This window comes from Bombina bombina, chromosome 11, assembly GCF_027579735.1.
Source record: "Bombina bombina isolate aBomBom1 chromosome 11, aBomBom1.pri, whole genome shotgun sequence".
NCBI classification, from domain to species: domain Eukaryota; kingdom Metazoa; phylum Chordata; class Amphibia; order Anura; family Bombinatoridae; genus Bombina; species Bombina bombina.
Genome location: NC_069509.1, coordinates 16449623 through 16452805, shown reverse-complemented (window position 1 = coordinate 16452805; position 3183 = coordinate 16449623). Strand labels below are relative to the sequence as shown.

General features: G+C 37.2%; 1 protein-coding gene across 1 annotated transcript; it reads right to left on the bottom strand.

Annotated features, from left to right (window-relative positions):
• Window positions 1–1737: 1737 nt before the first annotated feature.
• Window positions 1738–2664, bottom strand: LOC128641592 (olfactory receptor 5V1-like). The gene has a single exon (XM_053694130.1). It carries the CDS (start codon window positions 2662–2664, stop codon window positions 1738–1740), a length of 927 nt encoding a protein of 308 aa, XP_053550105.1.
• Window positions 2665–3183: the final 519 nt, after the last annotated feature.

The following is a 3183-nucleotide window of genomic DNA, read 5'->3' as shown; positions in this document are numbered from 1 at the left end:
CAGGGTTTGCCTGTGCCCAATAACAGCATAAATAAAAACAGTTTATAACATTCGATTCTTCATACTGAAAATAACGTGCAATAAAATCAACATTTTTGGACTTTTAATTTAACAATCAACCCATACAAGTTAACTCAATTGGCACCAAAAAAGTAAGAAACACCACACATTAATATCTTGTTTAGGTTGACATGAACTTAATAGCATGAAAATAAGAGTATGAAATAAAAAACTATTTGAAGGCCCCTATTTAAGAAAGTCTGGCAGACCTGATCCGACAGTGCGGATCAGGTCCGCCAGACCTCGCTGAATACGGCGAGCAATACAAGAGCTGCTGGTGCAACGCCGCCCCCTGCAGACTCGTGGCCAATCGGCCGCCAGCAGAGGGGGGTCATTCAACCCGATCGTACTCGATCGGGTTGATTTCCGGCGATGTCTGTCCAGACAGGTTATGGAGCAGCGGTCTTTGTGACTGCTGCTTCATAACTGCTGTTTCTGGCGAGTCTGCAGGCTCGCCAGAAACACGGGGCATCAAGCTCCATTCAGAGACTGATAGATAGGCCCCTAAGAATACAGGGCTAGATTACAAGTGGAGCGCTAATTCATTGTGCCCCCGTAAATGGGCAAATTCGTCCGTTTACGGGTGCACAATAAATAATCAGCCTTTACAAGTAGCTGGTTAATGCTATCGCAATCTCACAGTGGCAATTAGCACTCAGAAAATTAAAACCAGAGCAGATCTCTGGTTAGATTTTAAAATGAGCCCCAATTGGCCCTAAAATAAAGTGTAAGGTTCTTTTTGAAAATAAAAAATGGTAGCATAACTGCACAAAGCAATTATTAGGGGTTAAAGTGAGCAGGTGCGGGGTGTTAGAAAAAATACAACACTGAAAAATGCCTTTAAATAGCGGTCTATGGGGACTGTGTGTTCACTGTGTATATATATATTTATGTGTTAATACGTGTGTATATATATATATATATATATATATATATATATAAACATCAGAGATCGGTAAAGCACTCCAGGTATCCCTTTTCTAATGTCTCAATGCCCAGGGTGCTCAGTAATTGAGTAAATATTCATCAAGAAGAAAACGGCACTCACTGGGTCTTATCTATGACAGTTTAATACATATAACGTTTCAGGGTCTCCCCCTTTATCAAATATACAGACAGACGAAACTGTCATGGATAAGACCCAGTGAGTGCCGTTTTCTTCTTGATGAATATATATATATAAACACTTAAATACCTATGTATATCTTCATATACATATATATTTAAACTTTGCTGCCCATCGCTGTGTATCACGGCATGAGAACAAGGCTCCCATTCAAAGTGTGCTTTCATGGGTAAAATGCTTCCCTGCAATGCAAACACGACCTAACATTAGCATTGCAGGGAAGCTTTGCACTCAACTTGTAATACCAGTGCACAATTGCGTACACTGGTTTTACTGAGTGGAGTGCATATATCGTGCTCGCAAACTTGTATAAAATTAAGTAATTAAAGAGTGATTAATTAACAGTATAGGAATTTGCCAGTGACATAATGAATTTAATTTGACACTTTGATATTGAAGCAATGTTGAAGATTTTTGAGTAGTTTTTTGTTAATGTAGATTTGTTAGAACATCAGATTATAACAGTAAGATCATAGTACACCAACATGTCTCTCTTCTGCTTATGGTCTATCTCATATAAGTTACTTGTTGTCTACAAAGTAACTACTCTATTAGATTTTCACTTTTTGCACAGTTCTTCTTAGTGAGTCTTTAATGTCCTTGTTCCTAAGGCTATAGATCAATGGATTTAACAGGGGAAACACTATAGTATAACACACAGAGAGTATCTTGCTATCAACAATAGAGTGACTTGATTTTGGTGAAAAGTAATTAACAAATGCAGTACCATAAAATAAAAAGACAACAGACAGATGTGTAGTGCAAGTGGAAAAAGCTTTAAATCTGCTGTTCTTGCCCTGAAGTCTTAGCACTGTGCCGAATATATTTATATAAGGACCAAAAGTTACCACTAAAGTGAATACTGAATACAGTCCTTCTAAAGGTAAAATGAGAAAGTTATAGATAAAGGTATCACCACAAGAGATAAGAAGCAACTGGGGCAGGTCACAGAAGAAACTGTGTATTATGTTTGAGCCACAGAATTGTAATTTGACAATATACAGAGCATGACAAATTGTGTAAACAAGTCCAGCAGCCCACACGCCTGAAGCTAGCCTGGTACAAACCTTCCAATGCATAATTGTCATGTAATGTAGAGGATGACAAATAGCAGCATATCGGTCACAGGACATCACAGCCAACAACATTAGTTCAGAAGATGCTAGAAAGATGTAAAAAGACATTTGGATAAAACAAGCTGATATACAAATTTTCAAACTCTGTTTGTATAAGTTGAAGAGAATCCTTGGGGTAATGACTGAGGAGCAGCAGATGTCTATACAAGCCAGGTTACTTAGGAAGAAGTACATGGGGGAGTGGAGGTGAGCGTCTGTGATGATCAGGAGAAAGATGAGAAGGTTCCAAGTCAGAGTCATCAGGTAGATGAGGAGGAAAATTATGAAGAGATAAATCTGGAAATTGTGAAGGCTTGAAAATCCTATTAAGAGAAACTCTGACAATATGGTTTGATTTTTCATAATCCGCTGATTTCTGAGTGCTATTAGTTGTAAAGGAAACTGTTAGTAATCACAAACAAATATATAGATTTGATGGTTATGTATTGACTTTCATTTAATCTTTACTTTTGTAATAAAATACAATCATAGCAGCGTCTAAAGTAGTTTATTTCAATATAAATATATAAATATAAATACATAAATATAATAAAATAACAACTTCAGGACATATACACAATTAAAGGACATGAAACCCACCATTTTAAATGCAATTGCTCGTCTTGGGAAGAGATTACGTGTGGAGCACCAACAGTTACGAGCAAGCGGAAAGGGATTTATCATGGGTGTTTGCACGTGTTGGGTTTACTGCTTGTATTACAAGTTAAAATTAAACACAAACTTAATTTATGCTAGAATGATTACCGCATCCTCCTAGCTCTGGTTAACTGTTTTCTGAAGCATTTGTAATATGAACGCTACCCAACACGTGCAAAAATCTTACTTATAGCACAGTTAACACTTGAGCAGGAGAAATAAATA

Excerpts from the sequence above, each read along its gene's own strand:
- LOC128641592 (XM_053694130.1), bottom strand. The coding sequence starts at position 2,664 with ATGAAAAATCAAACCATATTGTCAGAGTTTCTCTTAATAGGATTTTCA.